The following is a 21352-nucleotide window of genomic DNA, read 5'->3' on the forward strand; positions in this document are numbered from 1 at the left end:
AGGAATGACTTGGGTATGGCAGTTCCTTCCTGGTTGCAGCCCGACCGCCTGAGTCCGTCGGTCAGGCCAGCCGGTGGCTCCGCGGTGCCCCCTGCTGACCGCCTCCTCTCCCAGCTGCTGGGCCTGGAGCCCGGGGGGGCCGCCGGGAGAAGAGACCCCCCAGCCAGACCCCCTCCCCAGCAGCAGCAGCCGGCCCTGGGCCTCTCGGGCGCAGCCTCGACCTCCAAGCTGTCTCGCATCGAGGCCCTGAAGGCCACGGCCGCCTCCCTGTCCACCCGCATCGAGAGCGAGGCCAGGAAGCTGGCCGGGGCCGGGGTCAACTACGGCGCCGCCACCGCCGGGGACACAGACGTCACTCTGCGTCCCAAAGCGTCCCGCTCGCCCGCCGACGAGACGCACCTCGCCACGGCGGCCGAGGCAGACGAGCTGGCGCTGAGGATCCGGAAGCTCCTGAGCGCCGGGCGGAGCGCATACGACGCCGACCTACCCGGCGCCGGCCATCTCCACAGCCACCAGGAGAGAGGCGGAGTCGCCGCCGCCGGCCACGCCTCCCAGAGGCAGGAGCCGGGGGCGCTGACGAACGGCCTGGGCGCGAGGAGACCGGAGGGATCTGGCCGGAGGAGAGGGAACGGAAACGGAGGGATGGAGAATGGAGAGGAGGAGGAGGGTCTCCGTGACTCCAGCGGAGGCTCCATCAGCGAGGGGCTTCTCCTGAGCGAGGGCAGCCTGTCGGAGGGGGACCCCAGCCCCCCCCATCACGCCATGGGGGGGCGGGTCCCCAGGCCCGCCGAACGCCTGGAGGCCCTCGACTATTGCGCCGGCCACGGGGGGGCGAACCTGCGGCCCCTCCTCTCCCAGTTCCAGAGGGAGGCGGAGCGGTGCCCCGCCCTCGCCCCTCCCCTGGTCCCGCGCGACGGCAGGACGCCCTGGGAGGAGCTGGAGAAGGGGAGTCCGCACAGCGTCATCAACATCTTCACCAGGAACCACCTGCAGGGATACGCCAAAGGTCTGTCACACTGTCACACCACACACAGCAGGACGCTCCACACTGTCCTGTACAAAAGTCACTCGAAATACAAGTAGTCAAACACATTTTCACTTCACAAAGTTCATTCCTCAAGAGGAGTTTTAAAAATCGACATTTGTTGAACCTTAAGTTTCCCGAGACACAGTTTAAGGATGGTTTAAGACTTAAAAACATCTCCAAAACATCTCTGTTGATTTATAATCTGGAAAGGTCTCCATTGTACTAGACTGCCTCTGTCTGAGAAAATGGCTTTAAAGACACTATTCCAATAAATAACGGCAGTGTTGTTATTCGTTCTCCTTTAACTTATCCCTGTGGGTCCATCCAATAGTGATCGAGGACAGACCTGAGAGGACCTCCCCTGCCGCGCGTTCTGTCCAATCGGCTGGCGGCTCAGGGGACGCCCCGGTCTATGAGGACGACTTTGTGTCATCCCGTAGCAGCGGAGGCAGCAGATTGGCTGGTCGCAGGTGAGGAGGATGACAACACACACACACGCACACACAGCTGCACACACTTGTGTGACCCTGTTACATGATATAAACACATTCTTGGGGTTCTCTGAGTGAAGAGGGTGAGGAGCCTGTTTCTAGATGACCACTAGATGGCGCCCGTGACACGTGACGAGCTCTCGTTCTGGACTTGTTCTGGATTGTGATGTGAACCTCTCCCCTCGCCACCGCAGTGTGAACAGTCACTACGAGGAGCTGATGAGCCGCAGGTCTCCATACGACCCCCGGGCTGCTGACCCACGGTCCCACCACTCCTCAGGCTCCACCCCCAACTCCTCCCCCCACTCCAGAAACTCCGCCCCTGCCTCCTCGCCTCGCTCCCGGGGCTCTGCCGGCAAGAGAGGTGAGGCTGTCCGCTAGAGAGAGAGAGGGTGTGCGTGTGTGCATGTGTGTGTGTGTGTGTGTGTGTACTATTTTTAGAATATAGCGATTCCTGAAATTCCACTGGATCATCGTAGAGGTCATGTCCATATGCCATACCAGGGCCTTGGGGTGTTAGATAGGGTATCCTAGGTGTGTGTGTGTGTGTGTTCAGATCTAACACACACCTCTCCTCCAGATGGAGCGTCCGACCGGAGCGACGCCACTCTGGTGGAGGAGCAAAGGACCCCCTGCTCCCCTCCCTCGGAGACCCCGTCTGCCGACTCCAAGAGGCGGGGCTCGGAGAGGAGCTCGGCCCTCGGCCTGGCCAGGAGCGCCTACTCCGACAACACACTAGGGGGCGCCTCAGGCCACTCTCCGCGCAGGTAAGGGGGCTTCAAATACTCTGGAACAAGAGAGGATGCATTTTTAGAGTATTGAAACAGGCCCCATAATGTTCATATAAGGTTTTGGGGGAGATTCCCCTGCAGCTTAGGGCCCTGTTTGAATACTATGCAAACGTGTCCTTCCTCCCTACCTTGTTTTGTGAATTCACAGATCTGATGTGACTGGTTTGGTGACAGCTTTATAGAGGAGCTTTGCTTTCTCCTGTCCTGCAGTCAGATCGTTGGTAACTTTAAGGAGGGTGGAAGATGCATTTTCAGAGCATTGAGGTGGCTCAGAATGGGTTCGGGGTTGCATCAAAAATTAATCAAATCTTCCTTAATAATCAATGTCAGTCCATTTTATTTATATAGCATGTGTTCATACAAGCAAATGTAGCACACAGTGCTTTACAGAATAAATAAAAACAGTTTATTAGTATATGGTATTACTTTTTTTTTTTTTTTTTTTAAGATTTAATTGTAACACAGCTAAACTACATGATAAAAGCGACATTAAAAAGGTATGTCTTAAGATCTCGCTTAAAAATTCCCACAGTTTCAGCCATTCTTAAATTTTTGGCAGGGTATTCCAGTCGCTGGCGGCATAAAAACTGAAGGCTGCCTCCCCATGTCTCTTGGTCCTGGGCTCCAGGAACCGTTAAAAGCTCAGTGCCAGAGGACCTCTGACCTACTTGGTGTATATCCTAAATGCATGCCTGACATGTATTCAGGTGCATGACTATAGAGTGCTATGTAAACTAATCTTAAATTGAACTGACAGGTAACCAGTAGTGGTTGTAAGACTGGTGTGATGTGACCCTCCTTCTGGTCTTATTGAGGACACGTGCTGCAGCATTTTGGATCATTTGGAGTTGACTAATAGCTTTCTTTGGTAGGCCAGACATGAGAGCATTACAATAATCCAAACTGCTACTGATAAAGCATGCATTAGTCTTAACACAGCTAAACTACATGATAAAGCCTGGGAGAGAAAAGGTTTCACCTTAGCAATGCGTCTCGAGTGATAAAAGGATGTCCTTGTCACATTCTTAATATGGGCCTCAAAATCAAGATCAGAATCAAACATGACACCTGACTTGGCATTTGGTGTTCAGTGTCACTGTTTTTAAGTGTCTCTCCCTTTCAACTTTATCACCAATGATCATCAACATGTCTTGATTTATCTTGGTTTAACTGAAGGGCCTTCTGTGACATCCATGCATTTATATCAGCAATGCATTCCACCAAGTGGTCACCTGAACTGTAGTCATCGGCTGTCACAGAAATATAGAGCCGGGTGTCATCTGCATAGCTATGGTAGCTAATATTGTGCTTCCTAATGATGTCACGTAGGGGTAGCACAGACCGAAAAGTAGGGGCTCTAGAATGGATCCTTGTGGAACCCCACATGTCATCAAAGTGTTTTTTGAGCTTCAATGACATGGGCTCCCACAAGGATCCATTCTAGGGCGAACCATCGGTCTTTCTCATGTATTTATTTAGCATGGAGAGGGAAAGACTCAGTGATAGCAACGTTTCTCTGAGCAAGGAAGGCCCTGTCAGAGACACACAATTGGATAAAGCAGAAATGCGGATTCATGATTGATACAAAAAGGATCAACAAGTCAAGAGACGAGCTCGTCTTGTTTTGGTTCTTCCAGAAGACAAAACAAAAACAAGAAGCCCTTCATCCAGGCCACCGCGCCCTTGTCAAGGGCAGGAAACGGTAGCTGGGGCACACGCATCATAACTCATCCCTGACTGTTATACAACCATATGTTGCTTTTGCATAATACTAATGATGCAAGCATAAGCATTTCTTGAACCTCCACAGGGTGAGCCTGGGTTCTGCTCACTCATCATACCGGTAGCCTCTGGTATTTCCTTCCTTCCTGGTTTGATTTCAATGCCTCAAAGCAGCAGTAGAATAGCTCTGTGTTCCTTAGCCACCTTTCCCACAGAAAGGTTCTCTGGGTTCATCACTTAGATTTTTATCTTTTGATCGGAACCGTGAGGATATGGCTGATCTTTTTTTGTATTGCTTGATTTCATTGGATTGTGTCTTATTGTCATTATTCATTCACCGTTCAGACACAAGTGTGTTTTTTCCAGTCGTAGCGTTCTATAATAGTAGTTATAGCCCAGTATAATGTGAGAGGACCCTTTCCAGAGACCACCAAATCCCATAATATTTACCCTTCTAAGTGTGCCGCTTGAGGGGAATATTAGCGCGATTCCATGCTGTTTCCAGGCAGTCAGCCTGGAACTCAAGAATGAAAGGGTCCATTGAGCTCTTCACCAGATCTCTACTTGATATGGAACAGTGTAAATATATGCCTCCGTATGGGCTATTGGGCTCAGACCAGCCTTACAGATCTGTTGCTCTAGTCTGTCTGGTCCGCCTCACCCCAACACTCTCCCCCACTTGAAATAAAAGTGAAACATATAATTTCAAATTAAATGGGTAGTGGCATAAAGTCCAGGCACTCAAAACACCCACACTTTCCCTTTTTTTTCTGCAAATCCACACGAGTGCCTGGTCTTGGATTCTTTCTTTTTTTTGTCACAAGTACCTATTTGTGGTTATATTTTTTCACTTTCGTTCAACTAATTTTCCCCTCCTAGCCCTACTTGTGTAAGTGACCTGCTACACATGTGGGCCAGGCCTGAACATTACTTCAACACCATCGGGGTGCTCTAGATTAGTACCAGGGTAAGGCGTGTGTCTGGAACAACAGGCTTGAAGGGCCGGCACTGTGAGTTTGTGGGCTGCCCTAATCGAACCCCCCCCCCTCTCGGCAGGAATTTCTAACGTTTCTTTGGAATTTAATTGGCTTGAGCTGCAGCCGTGGGCCGAGGGCCTTCACCCTGCAGGAGTCAGAATACCGCCGCCACGGAGCAGGGGAACACTGGCTCTTTTGTTTGGGCTGGGAGAGGTGGTGGTGGAGGGATGGCCTCTGCGTGGCGTGGGGCGGGCGTGGCGCCAGGCTTCTTACCTGGCCCTGACACTCAAGCCCCTGGTTGGTCTGAATCCCAGGCGGCACATTTCTCTCATACCCGTCTGTCTACCTACCTTCATCAGCCGGTACCCGTCTGTCTGTGTACCTGTCTGTCTACCTACCTTCATCATTCTGTACCTGTCTGTCTACTTACCTTTATTAGCCAGTACCTGTCTGTCTGTCTACCTACCTTTATTAGCCAGTACCTGTCTGTCTGTGTACCTGACTGTCTACCTACCTTCATCATTCTGTACCTGTCTGTCTACCTACCTTTATTAGCCAGTACCTGTCTGTCTGTGTACCTGTCTGTCTACCAACCTTCATCATTCGGTACCCGTCTGTCTGTCCTTGTACCCATCTGTCTACCTACCTTCATCAGTTGGTACCTGTCTGTCTGTCTGTCCGTGTACTTGTCTGTCTGTCTGTCTGTCGTTCTGTCTGTCTGTACCAGTTAGTCTATCTCTACATGTCTGTCCTCAGCAGCCCATAATACAACTGTTGTTCCCAGGGTGGGTTTAATCTGACCGTTACCGGAGGGGCAGAGGTTGAGAGAGAGAGAGAGAGCGAAAGACAGAAGGGAGGGGTTGAGAGAGAGGGAGGGAGGAAATGAGAGGGGGGGGTCGAGACAGGGATGGAAGGAGGGAGAGAGAGAGGTAGTATGGCAGAGAGAGAGAGAGAGAGAGAGGCACCAGTGTCTGATTATCTGTGTTTCTGTGGGAGAGGCAGCAGCACAGTACGGTCATTGATCCATCCAGGCTCCACCAGCCTGACAGACCCCCGGTCTCTCTCCCCTTAATCTCTCTCCCCAGGTCTCTCTCCCCCCCAGGTCTCTCCTTCTTCTCCTTCCACTTGGCCCCCTGTGTGTGTGTGTGTGTGTGTGTGTGGGTGGTTTGTGTGTGTGTGGGTGGGTTGGTGAGTGTGTGTGTGTGTGTGGGTGGGTGGGTGGGTTGGTGGGTGTGTGTGTGTGCGTGTGCATACGCGTGTTCGTGCGTGTGAGATGTAGTTACACTGCCTTGGCTTGCGTACCTGCAGTAGGTTAGTGGTGACGTCTTGGCCTGTGTTGCGTTAGATGGCTGCTGAAATGACATTCTCAGATTAGCCTTGTGCTCGGCCACTGTTGATTCTTTACAGTCCCCATAAATGTCCGTGCTGTTGTAGTAAGTGTGTGTGTCTGTGTGTGTGTCTGTGTGTGTGTCTGTGTGTGTGTCTGTGTCTGTGTTCATCTCGCCTGCAGTCTTGGGCTGGACAGCAGGCACTCTCCGGCCAGCAGTCCCTCTCGGTCTCCAGCTGGCGCTCCTCCTCCAGGCCCCGGCTCTCCTCCGGGGGCAGCCCAGGACGGTGGCTCCCCGCCGGGCACCAACAGCCTGGCCAGGGCGCCTACCACCAGTGCCCCTGGCGGCAGGACGGAGAACAAGGCTACAGGTAAAGAGCACCACCCAGAACACGGCTACTGAAGTCTGGTAGAACCCAGACGTACCACCCAGAACACCGCTACTGATGTCTGGTAGAACCCAGACGTACCACCCAGAACACCGCTACTGAAGTCCGGTAGAACCCAGACGTACCACCCAGAACACCGCTTCTGAAGTCTGGTAGAACCCAGACGTACCACCCAGAACACCGCTACTGAAGTCTGGTAGAACCCCGATGTACCATCCAGAACACCGCTACTGAAGTCTGGTAGAACCCCGATGTACCACCCAGAACACCGCTACTGAAGTCTGGTAGAACCCCGATGTACCACCCAGAACAGCGCTACTGAAGTCTGGTAGAACCCAGACGGCTGCCTACAGTACAAGAGGACAAGGGGGGGGGGGGGGGGGGGGTAAGCAGTGTGCGGATGGCTGGAGATATAGGTTTGGTTATAACCCCTGTCTCTCTTTCTCTTTCCCTCCCTCTCCTCCCTCTCTCTCTGCCTCCCCCCTTCCCTCCCTCCCTCTCTCTCTCCCTCCCCCCTTCCCTCCCTCTCCTCCCTCTCTCTCTCCCTCCCCCCCCCCCCTCCCTCCCTCCCTCCTCCAGGCGAGCTTCAGTATGCGCCCGGCGTCCTCCATCAGAGGCTGTCTGCGGAGCTCACCTACCTGGAGTCCATCGAGGAGTCGGTCCGACAGCTGGGGGATGTGGAGAGGCTCCGGGGCGTGTCCCTGGCTCAGCAGGAGAGCGTCTCATTGGCCCAGATACTCAAGGTGAGGGGAACGGCCCGTGTACTCCAGGCCAATCAGAGCTCTCATGGTTTGACACCGACATCGTGTTTTGAAACTTTTTTTTTAGCAGACTGTTGAAGACATTGACTGAGACTCGCTGTATGTGTCCTCCTCATGACCTAACCTTTGACCTCCGACCCTCGACCCTGTAGGCTCAGCAGCTGCGTCATGAGCGTGACCTGTACGAGCTGAAGATCAAGGCTGAGAGGGAGGCTCTGGAAACACAGCTACAGCTGGAGGAGAACAGGCAGAGAGCAGCCAGGGTACTGGACACACACACACACACACACACACACACACTCACTACTGTATACTAAATTTACTTACGCAGTCACACACTATGAAAGTATTTTTATACTGGTTTAAAAATAAGAGCACGCGAGTGGTCGATTCAAGCTGGTTTAAAACAAAGACAATAGATTTATTCTGAAATACGTTTGCAAGCGGTCTCTCACACCGGAAGTGTTTCCATAGTCAGAGCAAAGATTCTGAGAAAGGGAGAGCTCTTTATAGGGGGTACAGAGTGACGTTACAGACCAACTGGTCTGGATAAACAAGATTACTTCTGTGGGAATGGAGTTAACTTCTGGTTTCCACAAACGTTGTAAAACAATAAACTCGGGGAACTTCAGGAACATCAATCAAGTAGGAAAACAGAAAAACTATTTTTGGAGTGAACACATGGGTGATGACTACTGAAATACTTTAACAACACACACAAACCCTGTTCTGACATTTCCATTAAAAATGATGACATGATCCTGTCTCCGGCCTGTCACCAGGCGCAGGCGGAGCTGCAGGGGAGCCTGGTCCAATCACAGCATGTCTCTCTGGGCGGCCTCCAGGACGCCGCCACCAAGATGATCTCCCAGCAGGCCGAGGCCGCACGCCACACCGCCGAGGCCGCACGCCACATCAAAGAGGTCTGCACACTTTCTCTCTCCCTCTCTATTTCTGTCTCCCTCTCTCTCTCTCTCTCTCTCTCTCTCTCCCTTTCTCTCTCTCTCTCCCTCCCCCTCTCTCCGTCTCTCTCTCCGTCTCTCTCTCTCTCATTCTCTCCCTGTCTCACTCTCGCTGCCTCTCTCTCCCTCATTCTCTCTCTCCCTTTCTCTCTCTCTCTCTCTCTCTCCCTCTCTCTCCCCCTCTCCCTCTCTCTCTCTCTGTCTCTCTCCCTCTCTCTCCCCCCCCCCCCTCTCTCTCCCTATCTCTCTCTCTGTCTCTCTCTCTCCCCCTCCCTCTCTCTCTCTGTCTCTCTCTCTCTCAGGGCTGATCCCAAATCATCCTCCCTACACGCTAGCCCCTACATCATCCTAGCCCCTGGATCCTAACCCTCCACCCTAGACCCTGCCCTGTATAGATGTGTCAATACCTGATACAGTATGTGACAGGAATGGCTGACCGTACTCATCCTGGGGTGCGTTTGTTTCGTCTCTCCTAGATGAGCGAGTTGGCGCGGTCCCAGATAGCCGGGGCCCTGAGCGTCGCTGCTGCACCCATCACCTCCCTGTACGACCAGCAGAGACAGCAGCAGCACAGCTTCATGAAGCAGCTGCACACACGCACACACACCGACAGGTAGGCGTGTGCACACACACACACTCACACACACACACACACTGAGACACACGCACACTCATACACACACACATACACGCACACACACCGACAGGTAGGCGCGTGCACACACACACACACACACACTAAGACACACGCACACTCATACACACACACACACACACACACTGACAGGTAGATGCACACTAGAGATGCGAATATTGGGGATATATCCGCGGATATCCGCATCCGCGGGTGGGTGGGCCAATAAAAATCAACATTGTGATTAATTTCGGGTGGATTGCGGGTGGATTTGTCAGTTATATTCGTATTTAATAACTACTACAATTATATATATTATATTATAACAACTGCGAGAAAGCGCGAGACCTGCCAGCAGCTCAATCAAATACCCTCGACCACTTCGTCAACCCAGATCCTGCGAAAGCGAGCCTATGATCTTTAAATTGTTTAAGTCAAGAAAATGCGCCTATATGAAAAGTGAATGAGCAGGAACGGCTGGACATAATTTAAATGTAAATAACTTCATGTTTGGCGGGTTGGGTGCGGGTCTCTACATTTTAGAAGATAATGACGTCGGGTGGGTGGCGGGCGGACGATTGATGAGTGCACGCGGATTCGGGAGCGCTCAAACTCCATCCGCGCATCTCTAATGCACACGCACACACACATGCACACAGACAGACGCGCGCATACACAAACACTCACATCGACAGGTAGGGGCGCACACACAGGTAGGTACTAGGTACACACCCACCCACACACACTGACAGGTGACTGACACGCACCGGTGTGATCCTGAGCTGGACTGGAGGTTGTGAGTGGTCTCTGTGTGTCGTCTGCAGCTCCAGGAGTGAGGGGTCGGGCAGCAGGAGCAGGCCAGAGGAACCCCTCTCCTCCCTGGACAGCCTGAGTCGCTCCGACTCCCTCCCCTCCAGGAGACCCAATCTCAGGTACACAGCCCTGGCTCTAGTCCTAGCCTTAGCCCTATAACCCTAGTCCTAGCCCTATATCCCTAGTCCTAGCCCTACAGCCCTAGTACTAGCTCTAGCCTTAGCCCTATAGTCCTAGTCCAGCTGGAGCCTTAGCCCTAGTACTAGCTGTAGCCTTAGCCCTATAGTCCTAGTCCAGCCGGAGCCTTGGCCCTACAGCCCTAGTACTAGCTCTAGCCTTAGCCCTATAGTCCTAGTCCAGCCGGAGCCTTAGCCCTATAGCCCTAGCCCAGTAGTACTAAGCCTAGCCTTAGCCCTATAACCCCATAGCCCAACAGCCCAGCCCTAGTCCTAGCCTTAGCCTGTCTCTGGCCTCTGACTTGAGACCAGGGGTCTAGTCTCAACATGGCCCTGTTAAAGCAGGTCGTACTCAGTCACCGGTGACCACTCTTTCCTTCTCCCTCTCTCTTTCTTTGTCACCCTCCCCCCCCCCCTTTCTCTCTTCCTCCATCTTTCTCTCTTCCTCCATCTCTCTCTCCCTCTCCCCCCTCCCCCCCAGCGGTGGAGACCGCAGCAGCCCCCTGAGTCCGTCCCAGACCACTTCCTCCGGGCCGAGGGAGAGGAGGAAGGAGGCGTCGGAGGAGCGTGGGAGGAAGGAGAGGGGGATGGTGGAGGGAGGCAGCAGCTCGGTGGAGGAGGAGGCCCCCACGGCGGCGGACCACTCCCTCCCCTGCGACAGCATCCCCTCGCTGCTGGACGAGAAAGGTACACGATACTTGGCCTCGTTTGTTTGTTTGTTTGTTTTGGTGTCCAAAATAAACTTGGGAGAAGCATTACATGTGGGCTTCTCCTTTATTTTGTTTTCAGCACCTTTTTTGACGTCACCGTTCACGTGTTTTTTTAAGTAAGAGCTGACTTTATAGATCTGGTCAAGCGCTTATCTCAGTCTCCCCCCTCCCCTCTCTTTCTTTCTCTCTCTCTCCCTCTCCCTCCCTCTCTCTCCCCCCCCCCTCTCTCTTTCTCTCTCCCTCTTTTCTCTCTCTCTCTCTCTCCCCCCCCCCCCTCCCTCCCCCTAGTAGACAGCATCTCCATAGCGACGGAGTACTCCCTGAAGTTCGACGAGTCGATGACGGAGGACGAGATCGAGGAGCGCTCGTTTCGCTCCCTGCTGCCGTCCGAGGCGCACCGGCGGGGCACGCTGGAGAAGAAGCCCCGCCCCCAGGAGGAGTCGGAGGAGGAGGCGGCCAATCAGGACAGGACGCCGGGAGGCCAGGACAGCTCAAGGGTGAGAGGGGATGTTGGGGATGTTGTAGAAGTTATCTAAATAAAGCATTTTAAAAAGATATGGACTTGTTTCTCGTTTGCATGAATCAGTTCTCTTCTCACCACTCCACAGACCTAATCAGCCTTAGGTCTTTTCCTGGGATTCTTGTCACATTTTTTCCCACGGTACAGAAGGCCAACGACGGAAACAGCTGGCAAACAAATGTATTAAAACTTTAGATCAAAGACAAATATCACCACAGGCAAACAACGGGGTTCTAAATCGCTTTCACTTTCCAACTGAATCTGACTGAAGTAGTAGAGTTCACGAGTTGAACAGTCAAACAAGGGAGTGTTTTCAAGTCTCCCCAGACTCGTAACCTAACCTCTCTACCTTCCCTCACTAACCCCCCCCCCCCCCCCCAGCAGCAGGAGGGCGGAGGCGCGGGCAGCATGCCGTTCTCGGGCGGCCAGGACAGCTTCTCCAGGTTCACCATGGACATGGTGCGTCAGTACATGAAGGAGGAGGAGGTCCGAGCGCACCACCAGAGCTCCCTGCTGCGCCTGCGCCAGAAGGCTCTGAAGGAGAAGACCAGGACGGAGCTGGCCTGGCTGGAGCACCAGAAGAGGTGGGTGGACTTGACCTTGACCTTGACCTGTTGGGTCTGAGGAGCTTAGCTCATCCACATACGTTCTGCACTACAGAAGGGCCAAATCACTAGTTGGGTTTCTAAATGCTTTTTTTTGTTTGTTTTGTTATAATCTTTATAAACTATAAACTTTTTCCATATAAATAAATGTACTTCTTACTATCTTTCAGTAGTTGAGGTAACACTAATGATTCAGCCTAGCCCCCATTCATGAAAGCCTTTCCATTTGCGGTTGTGTCCCGGGTATCTGTGGCGACATTCCCTGCAGAAATATGATGTGGCCGTCCGCTGACATCACAGAAGCGACACCGTTTAGTTTACACCGTGTCCTAACTGCTTGCGACGCGAGAACGCCACATCGCATGCTTGCTGTCCTAACTGAAACCGTTAAATTTCCTGTTCTGTTACGTCATTTGTCTATATTCCCAACTGAAGACGGTTAAAGAACGAACGCCTGTCAACGCGAGCGACAGTAGGAAAATAGGAAAGAGAGCGTCGAAAGGGCAGTTAAAACGTCGCGCTGCGTCGCGCTGCGTCGCGCTGCGTCCAGTTAGGACATAACAATAGAAAACAAAGCAATGGAACGCATTTTGTCGCTGACGCTCGCTCGCGCCGCGTGTAGTTAGGACACGGTGTTAGAGTGTTTAATGTTGTTTTGATGTTGGAGCACTATGGTGTCATCATTGTGATGTCCTCCCTCCCTCCAGGCGTCTGAGGGACAAGGGGGAGGACGACAAGATGCCCCCCATCCGGAAGAGACAGAGAGGCCTGCTGCTGAAGCTCCAGCAGGAGCAGGTAACCATCCCTCCTTCCTCTCTCTCTCTCTCTTCTCCTCTCCTACCTTCACTCTCCTCTCACTTCTTCTCATCATCGCCTGTACCCCTCACTGTATGCCCGTAATGACCCTGTGTGTGTGTGTTCATATTTGTGTGTGTGTGTGTGTTCATATTTGTGTGTGTGTGTGTTCATATTTGTGTGTGTGTGTTCATATTTGTGTGTGTGTTCATATTTGTGTGTGTGTTCATATTTGTGTGTGTGTGTTCATATTTGTGTGTGCGTGTTCATATTTGTGTGTGTGTTCATATTTGTGTGCGTGTGTTCATATTTGTGTGTGTGTGTTTATATTTGTGTGTGTGTGTTCATATTTGTGTGTGTGTTCATATTTGTGTGTGTTCATATGTGTGTGTGTGTTCCAGGCAGAGATCAAGCGCCTGCAGGAGGCCAGCAAGGCGGCCAGGAGGGAGAGGCAGCTCCTGCTGAAGCAGCAGGAGGACATCGAGAGGATGCGCCACTCCACCCTCAGGCTGAAGGAGCGGCTCAAGTGCGCCGGAGACTCTCCGCCGGTCAGTCACATGACCCCGAGACGGAAAAACACATCTCTATCTAGACCGTCGCCTCATCAGTCACATGACCTTGAGACGGAAAAACACATCTCTATCTAGACCGTAGCTTCACCTAGACCTACCGAGATAAAAGATCACAGCCCTTGGATTCATAGTTATGTTGCTTATCATTCTCTGTGTGTGTGTGTGTGTGTGCGTGTGTGTCCCACCTCCAGGAGAGCCCCATGTCGGAGACCCCAGCCGAGGGCTCGGCCTCCCCCAGCGTGGCGCTGACGGACGCAGACGGACGCTCCCCCTCGCCTCTCTCCGTTTCCGGGAGCGAGACCAGCAGCATCATGCAGAAGCTGAAGAAGATGCGCTCCCACATGGACGAGAAGTAAGTGGGCCTGTGACCTTTTGACCCCTTAAAACCTAACCTAACCCCCCCCCCCCCTCTCCCTGCTCCTCCAGTGTGAGGTTAACAGGGCTGCAGGTGCCCCCTGAGTCTGTGTTTAGGGGCTTCTCCAGCAAGACGTAGTTATGTGAGAGTACTTGCTTTGACATGCACTCAGTTACCACTTCATTAGGTACACCTGCTTGTTGACACGAATTACCTGTGAATTATATGTGAATCTTGTGGCTGCAACTCAGTATATAAAGCATGTAGACATGGTGAAAAGGTTTAGTTGTTGTTCGAACCGAACATAAAAATGGGAAAGACACGGGTTCGAAGTGACTTGTTGGTGCCAGACGAGGAAGCTCTAGCATCTCAGGACCGCGGTCTCTAGAGTGTACAGAGATACGGTGCGATGAGCAGAAGACATCCAGCGAGTGGCTGTTCCGTGGGGGAGAACGGAGGGTACTAGAGGGGGGGACCTGATGAATTGGCCACTGGGTGTATGTGTTTAAGCAGAAATATCTCTGTGCTGTGATTTGACTGTGAATATAAGCATCCTCCATGTTCTTCCTCGGACAGGCAGACATGCAGGCAGACATGCAGGCAGACATGCAGGCAGACATGCAGGCAGACATGCAGGCAGACATGCAGGCAGACATGCAGACAGACATGCAGACAGACATGCAGACAGACATGCAGGCAGACATGCAGGCAGACATGCAGGCAGACATGCAGGCAGACATGCAGGCAGACATGCAGGCAGACATGCAGGCAGACATGCAGACAGACATGCAGACAGACATGCAGACAGACATGCAGGCAGACATGCAGGCAGACATGCAGGCAGACATGCAGGCAGACATGCAGGCAGACATACAGGCAGGCAGACGGACAGGCTTTCTCCCCGTTACCGTACCTCTCTCACTCCTCGTTCCATTCTCCCTTTCAAAGACACTTTACTCTGCTCGGTGCATAGAATCAATCAAGTGATATGAGGAGTGATGCATAACGAGTTCTATATTTACATTACAATATTTGATTCATTTAAGGAAGGAAGGTGCTGAGCGAGTATTGAGACAGGCCCCAGGGGCAGTCAGGTGATTGTAGGTCTCATGGTAGTGGGCTTGCGGCCAGATCTCCACACTGTCCTCACGCTCACTCTCCTTTCCGGAGGCATCCCACCCCTTAGATAAATACCCCCCTGATCTGGGGCTCGGGGGTCTGCAACTGGCCCTTTTATCAAGCACAACCCCGTCCATGAAGAAATAGAAATATCACCAGCCCTGGGTCCAAAATATTAGATTTAGCTACTATAGTGAAACGAATCGAGCCGGCCCAAATATGTGAGATTTGAGGTCAAATCGTTACGTTTCCGAGTGAGTTTCTGTTCATGGTAGATGATGCGCCTGAAAGGGACTGTCTGGGACCACCGCTGACTTAGGGTGGGCTTGATTTATCATCTCTCTTCTGCGTAGTACACTAACCCAGGCCATGTTGGGACTTAATCTGACCGTGCTGCTGTGTGCTGGCCTGCTCCTCCTAAAAGCCCCTCCGTCCCCTCTCCTGTAATCCTCCTCTGCCGTTGTCACCGTATTGTCACCGTATTAACGTATCCCTGCGCTTTGTTGACGTTGACCCTACTGCCGACGGTCAACATAGGCTTTCAGTGTTTTACTCTTAATCAAGAGGACGTGATCAGCTTTCGGTCACCAGTAGTTAAAAAAAAAAAACATCATCGAAATCACCGTCCACATTCGCAGCCTTTTAGGTGACATGTTTTAATCCGTGGAAATTCCTTCATCCAGTGCATTTAATTAAAGGTCGTGATGGTGTTAGGGTAGCGGTGTTAGGGTTGCCCCCGTTTCAACCACGCGGAGAGATTAGCATAGATCAGTCAGGGATAACACCCGCACGCACGCACACACACACACACACACACACACTCAGGACCACACATTCCTAGACAGCCGCTCCTATTGTAGTCCAGCTACACACCCCGCACGCACGCACACACACACACACACACACACACACACACACACACACACACACACACACACACACACACACAGACGGCAGGGTCAAAAGAATAGCAAGAATGACGGAAGTGCAGAAGGTCTTTGACTGAGTCATGAAACATCCAGAACAATGCTTTACCACATGCTTACTCATGGCTCTCTCTCTCTCTCTCTCTCTCTCTCTCTCTCTCTCTCTCTCTCTCTCTCTCTCCTTGTCTCTCTCTGCTTGTCTTCCTCATGATCTGTCCATTTATGTTGTCGTTCTTCATCCTCCAATGTTCATCATGTATTTTGTTTTTTCTGTTTGTGTTCCTGTGTGTGTGTGTGTGTGTGTGTCTCCGTGTGTGTGCGCGTCTTCCGTCATGCCTGTCTGCCTGTGTGTTTGTGTGTGACCTTTGTCTGTCTCTCTGTGTGTGTGTGTGTGTGTGTGTGTGTGTGTGTGTGTGTGTATCTGTGTCTCCGTGTGTGTGTGTGTGTGTGTGTGTGTGTGTTGTAGACACTGCTCCACTGTCCACTACTTCTTCTCTGTGTTCTCCGCCCAGCACTGGGCCTCCCTCAGTGTCTGTCTCCCAAACCTCCACCCCAAATTCCAGCTCTTTATCTCCAGCCAGTTGGTCAGGTACAGTGTCCTCTCTCTTCCCCCCCGCCCCGCCCCCGTAACCCCCCCCCCCCCCGCTCGCCCTGCCTCACCCCCCATGGAGCATGCTTGTGTTCAGCCACCGCCAGGGGGAAGGGGGGGTGGGGGTCTGGAGGAAGGGTTGTGTGGGTGTGGGGCTGGTGGTTTTTGGAGGGGTCTCGGAACGGATTCTTCCAGGGTTTGTTGGGGGGGGGGGGGGCTTAAAACGCACCCAGTGGCGTCCTGTTGAAATGATCTGACCCATCCTTAAAAACAAAACACTAGACCCCCAAACTGAGGTCGACGTCATTTGGCACTGCATGTACCGGCAGCATGACGGACACTCACTCACTCGCCGGTTCTGAACATGAGGCCCGGCTGAACGAACAAAGGCCCCCCTGTGTCTCCACCAATGGAGCGAGGCCTCGCTGTGGTCCACGGAGGTCAGAGGTCAAGGTCATTTTAACAAGATGCTCTCTGATTGGTGGAACGCCGACTCTCAGATTGGACGTCGGGAGTTCTGTCTCTATGTGGTTGCTACTCCGTGTGTGCGCCTCCATCTTTCTTTGCTCTCTCTCTCTCTCTCCCTCCCTCTCTGTCTCTCTTTCATCGAATCGCCATTCGGAGTGAATGAATCTCAACCGCAAGCCCATCTCTTCCAATCCCCTCTCATTCCCCCCGCCTCCGCGTCCTCATTCGCCGGCCGCTCGTCGAGACGGAGCGCCCCGGACGTCCAGCCTCCCGCCGGGAGGGACGGTACCGCCGGCCCGGCCGGAGACAGAGACGGAGTGTGTCGTCAGTTTAACGACCCCAGTATATCTTCACTAGAGCTCCTTATTAGCTAACTGTTGCCTGGGATAAGGGATAATCAGTATATATGGAGGAAAGGGCCCTAATAGGATTGGGGGAACACTTAAGGGCCCCCGAGGCCCCAGCGCGCTTCCCGGCGTCATCAGTATGAATTAGGCGTCCGCCGGAGCTCGAGACGAGACGGGCCTCTGAATTAATCACACGGCTACTGTACGGTGTATATACGGTAGCGCTCTGACCCGGCACATGTTACGGTCTGAGCATGGCTGCACAAGCTGTCATAACTTGCCGTGCGAAATGTATAGGCAACCAGCACTTTTAGAATGGATATTTTTTGTATTTACTTTATATATTATTCATTCATTCATTCATTCAGCAGTATGAATGCAGATTCACTCATTCATTCGTCCTCATGCGTTTTTTGTCGAGTGTACCTCGCACACCGAAGTAACACCCATAGAAACATGTCTTCTCTTCTACTCTGGGATGCTGGGCGGTCTCTGTGTTTGATTGACATGTTCTGAGAGGTGTGACCTCGCTGCATGAGGGTGACCAGGTGACCAGGGCAGTGACTCCACACCTGGGACTGACCAGCCTTCTCTGTGGGGATCAGATCAGATGCCTGGATGCAGGGTTTCCTTGGGAGATCTTTTTTTTTTTGGGGGGGGGGGGGGTGGGGGCTTGTGCACCTTGGAAATGAAACCATGTCTGTTGAGGAAAGCATGGTTGGATGGGTTGTGCGTGTGTGTGTTTGTGTGTATGCCTGCACGTGAGTATATTAGGGATGCACCGATGCATCGGCCCGAACATCGGCATCGGCCGATGTTGGCCTTGTTGACTGCCATCGGCCCATCGGCAAATAAAATGCCATTCACCGATGGCAGTGGCTAGCCTACCCAGCTGCAGATTCGGAGAAGATCCGTGACATAATGCCGCAAACGCACGTGTAGTTTGCTTTCATGATATATGATAAATCAGATCAATGCCGTTTCCATTCCAGCTACACTGGCTTTTGCTTTGCACAAAAATGTATAGCCTAATCTTAAAATATGATGCCAGAAATAGTTCACATCTAGATAAAGAGCCTACCTATTATGCAACTGTGAAAAATTGGCATTTTGGAACCACTAATAAACATCGGGCATCGGCCATCGGCCGGATTGTTATTTTAAACATCGGCATCGGGCCAGAATTTTACAATCGGTGCATCCCTAGAGTATATGTGTGTGTGTGTGCGTGTGTGTGTGTGGACTATACCAGAGAGTTTGGGTTTGCAGTGAGGGTGGATTGCTGGGTGGGGCCTAGCTTGCTGACTAGCTTCTGCAGTGTTCTAACCATTCTGTCTCCTCATACTGACGCTACTCTACTTGTCTTCCCTCTACCTCCACCTGTCTCTCCATCCCTCCTCTACCTCCACCTGTCTCTCCATCCCTCCCTCTACCTCCACCTGTCTCTCCATCCCTCCTCTACCTCCACCTGTCTCTCCATCCCTCCTCTACCTCCACCTGTCTCTCCATCCCTCCCTCTACCTCCACCTGTCTCTCCATCCCTCCTCTACCTCCACCTTTCTCCATTCCTCCACCTCCACCCCTCTCTCCATCCCTCCTCTACCTCCACCTGTCTCTCCATTCCTCCACCTCCACCCCTCTCTCCATCCCTCCCTCTACCTCCACCTGTCTCTCCATCCCTCCCTCTACCTCCACCTGTCTCTCCATCCCTCCTCTACCTCCACCTGTCTCTCCATCCCTCCTCTACCTCCACCTGTCTCAATTCCTCTACCTCCACCTGTCTCTCCATTCCTCCACCTCCACCCCTCTCTCCATCCCTCCCTCTACCTCCACCTGTCTCTCCATCCCTCCCTCTACCTCCACCTGTCTCTCCATCCCTCCTCTACCTCCACCTGTCTCTCCATCCCTCCCTCTACCTCCACCCGTCTCTCCATCCCTCCTCTACCTCCAACTGTCTCCATTCCTCCACCTCCACCCCTCTCTCCATCCCTCCATCTCTCCTCACATCTTGACTCCCGCTGTCCCTCCCCTCTCCCTCTGTCCCTCCCCCCTCCCCCCCTCCAGGTTCCTGACAAAGCGTGAGCAGCAGCTGATGCGTCGGCGGCGGCACGCCGAGGAGCTGCTGGACTGGAAGCAGCGTCTGGACCAGGAGGAGGCCGAGGTCCGGAGGATGGAGAGGGAGGCGCTGGCCGCCTGGGACCGCCGGGCCCCCCGGGGGAGGGACGGAGAGAGCTCCGGCCAGCACAGCCCGGAGCACCGGGCCGGCGGCGACAGGGGTAACGACCTGACTCCGTCCTCTCCAGAGAGCTAATTGGATGACGTGCCGCCATACGGCAGAAAAGAGTTCCGTTTATCGACTCGAACCTAATCTGATTTTGTTTGTCCCGTTTTCTCTCGCGTTCTCTTGGTTCTCTTTCTCCCTAACCCTCTCTCTCTCCCTCGCTCTCTCTCTCTTCCTCACGCTCTCTCTCTCTCTCCCTCACTCTCCCTCTCTCTTCCTCACTGTCTCTCCCTACCTCACTCTCTCTCTCCCTCATTTCCTCTCTCTCTCTCTCTCTCTCTCTCTCTCTCTCTCTCTCCTCCTCTCTCCTCAGGTGGTGTGAGTGAGGGTGACTCCTCCCCCGTTCTGACGGAGTCCAGCGTGCACACGGAATTCTCCGGCTCCCAGCTTCCTGCTAGCCCCTCCCTCTCCATGGCCCCGCCTGGTTCTAGCCCCGCCCTGCACAGCCCCGTCAGCTACACCCAGGAGTTTGACTCCGCCTCTCCCTCGCCCAGCAAACGGGTAAGAGCTCGCCGATTCTCGCAGTCTCTAGCTGTGTTTTAAACCCTATTCCCTATATAGTGCACTATAGAGTGCGTCCGCCATTTTTTTCTACAAAATACCCACAATTCACGTAGATTTCTGGTGAACAGAGGATGTACCCTACAATTTCTCCCATATACCACAATGCAACGCGGTTGTGTTTTACCAAAGGAGAAGACGTGAAGACGACTGTAGCTATCGGTGGCTAAAGCAGTTAGCTAACGTTACGATGATTCCTGTAGCTGTCATAAAAATAGCTACATGAATCATCGTTGTAACATTAGCTAACTGCTTTAGCCACCGACGGCTACCATTAATGCTATGGAAGCTGCTGTCGTGAGCTAACTGGCTATCACGGTCTTACTGTGCAACTATTTACTTGCTATTAGCAGACAGCACCATAGTTGACAAAACCACACTTGCACATCATTAGAATTTTAATTTATTTGTGATTTAACATTCAAAACTGAACATGGAAACGGAATACTACCTGCTATTTCAACCTGCTGCCATCAGTGCTCGGTTTGTTGACGTCCCATGTAGTGTCTGGAACCCGTTTAATGGTCCCCTATGTAGTTCATTATATTGGGAACACTACATAGGGAATCGGGAGTGAGTGAGTGAACGATTTCAAACACAGCTTATGTATCTCCTTGAGATGATATGTGAATAAAGTACTACTACTACTACTACTATCTGAGATAGGGGTATTATGTTTATGTTACATTATAATACATTGATTATGTATTTATTTAAATCAATCCCTTGCAAAATGGTGTTGGGGATTGAATCTGATTGGAGCCGCTGGAATTGAGCGATGCTGATTTGAGGCTTATCTCAAAAACTCCCTCCGTTGAGTTACCGTTTGTAAATGCCCTCATATACTTAGGGTGCGCCTGATTTAACTTACCCAGTGCAATGAAACCAGTAGCTCAGTTCGATAACTGTGAGGCGAATCAAATGCACCTTAATTCCTGTAACTGACCCAAGTCTGAACTTACAGCACCTCTGTTTGCAAATAGTATCAAGTGCTGATCTAGGACCAGTATTTACTTTCAGTTAATAATCAGATATGGGTAAATATTTGTGTATATAGACCTAGACCTAACCTCTAGCCCCTGCTGTGCCGTAGTCCAGCCCCAGCCAGTGTTGGCTCTCCCTGCCTCTAGCTGAACAGAGCGATGAATAGAGGCCTTTGTACACTGCTCTATACTGTAGCAAGGCTGTGACCCGCCAACTCTCCTTGTGCCCGATCAGGCCGTTACTGTACACTTTTGTGACCTTTACTGACTGTTAATGGTCTGTGTATATCTACAGTAGGCCAGGGAAATTGATTTGTTTGTTTTCCTAGTTTTTTCGGAAGCTATTCACCCTGTCCCCTACCAGATGTTGATATATGTGGTATTTAGACTGTATTTAGACCTGGAAACCCACTGAAGTCCGACGATCCGACCGGACCAACTAGCCTGTGTC

At 52.2% G+C, this 21352-nt stretch overlaps 1 protein-coding gene across 1 annotated transcript in view; it reads left to right on the top strand.

The window, feature by feature from the left end:
- Positions 1–21352, top strand: part of cep350 (centrosomal protein 350) — a 43937-nt gene that overhangs the window by 12230 nt on the left and 10355 nt on the right. Inside the window, exons 12-31 of the mRNA XM_084436142.1 lie at positions 3–1006; positions 1359–1497; positions 1713–1882; positions 2099–2285; positions 6519–6706; positions 7304–7467; positions 7638–7748; positions 8268–8408; positions 8924–9060; positions 9906–10013; positions 10552–10639; positions 10670–10757; positions 11069–11277; positions 11682–11884; positions 12613–12700; positions 13102–13248; positions 13464–13624; positions 16139–16261; positions 19141–19352; positions 19671–19858. Of these exons, the coding sequence (XP_084292268.1) occupies positions 3–1006; positions 1359–1497; positions 1713–1882; positions 2099–2285; positions 6519–6706; positions 7304–7467; positions 7638–7748; positions 8268–8408; positions 8924–9060; positions 9906–10013; positions 10552–10639; positions 10670–10757; positions 11069–11277; positions 11682–11884; positions 12613–12700; positions 13102–13248; positions 13464–13624; positions 16139–16261; positions 19141–19352; positions 19671–19858 (3856 nt within the window). The remainder of the gene's footprint in view (positions 1–2; positions 1007–1358; positions 1498–1712; positions 1883–2098; positions 2286–6518; positions 6707–7303; positions 7468–7637; positions 7749–8267; positions 8409–8923; positions 9061–9905; positions 10014–10551; positions 10640–10669; positions 10758–11068; positions 11278–11681; positions 11885–12612; positions 12701–13101; positions 13249–13463; positions 13625–16138; positions 16262–19140; positions 19353–19670; positions 19859–21352) is intronic.

The sequence above is a fragment of the Borostomias antarcticus genome (genome assembly GCF_949987555.1).
Source record: "Borostomias antarcticus genome assembly, chromosome: 3".
Lineage (NCBI taxonomy): Eukaryota > Metazoa > Chordata > Actinopteri > Stomiiformes > Stomiidae > Borostomias > Borostomias antarcticus.